This window comes from Asparagus officinalis, chromosome 10 (genome assembly GCF_001876935.1).
Source record: "Asparagus officinalis chromosome 10, Aspof.V1, whole genome shotgun sequence".
Taxonomy (NCBI): domain Eukaryota; kingdom Viridiplantae; phylum Streptophyta; class Magnoliopsida; order Asparagales; family Asparagaceae; genus Asparagus; species Asparagus officinalis.
In genome coordinates, this window is record NC_033803.1 from 72,450,666 (window position 1) to 72,451,331 (window position 666).

Below are 666 nucleotides of genomic sequence, written 5' to 3' on the forward strand. Positions count from 1 at the left end.
TGGCGCTTCATCGGTTCGGGAATACGTCGGGGAGCAGTGTGTGGTATGTTCTTGGGTACTTGGAGGCGAAGAAGAGGTTGAAGAAGGGGGAGAGGGTGATGATGATAAGCGTTGGGGGAGGGTTCAAGTGCAACAGTTGCCTCTGGGTTGTGATGAAGGATTTGGACGGCGAGGACGACACCGGTGGAGCCTGGAAGGATTGCATTGATGAGTATCCTCCCCAGACTTTGGTGAATCCTTACCTGGAGAAGTTTGGTTGGCTCTATGATGACAACCAAGCTCACAGGATTGAGTTCCTCTAGGGCGGGTAAGTAAGCGGCGTACCAATTTTATCAGAACATTTCGCATGCGAGCAGGTAATTACTTCGATGGAAAAAAAAATATAGGATGATAGTTTGAAGATTTCACCTGCTATGTTAATGCTCGCATGCCAGGTATTCTGATGATGCTTGTATTATTTGTATCCGGTGGGCGGATGAGTTGGGTGGAGTAACTACACAGCGATTCAAGGGACAAGGGTCCGTTGGATAGATTTTCATGATAGTTTGTTAGATTTTATTATCATATCATCAAATTTGTATGTTGTTAGATTCTATTTGCCTTCCATTTATTCATGTCTAAAATTGAGATTGAGATGGGGATTGTTTGATCATTGTGGATTGATAT

General features: G+C 44.1%; 1 protein-coding gene across 1 annotated transcript in view; it reads left to right on the forward strand.

The window, feature by feature from the left end:
* Positions 1–635, forward strand: part of LOC109826929 (3-ketoacyl-CoA synthase 12-like) — a 1,791-nt gene extending 1,156 nt beyond the window's left edge. Inside the window, exon 2 of the mRNA XM_020393941.1 lies at positions 4–635. Coding sequence (XP_020249530.1) covers positions 4–302 — 299 coding nt within the window. The 3' untranslated portion in view covers positions 303–635. The remainder of the gene's footprint in view (positions 1–3) is intronic.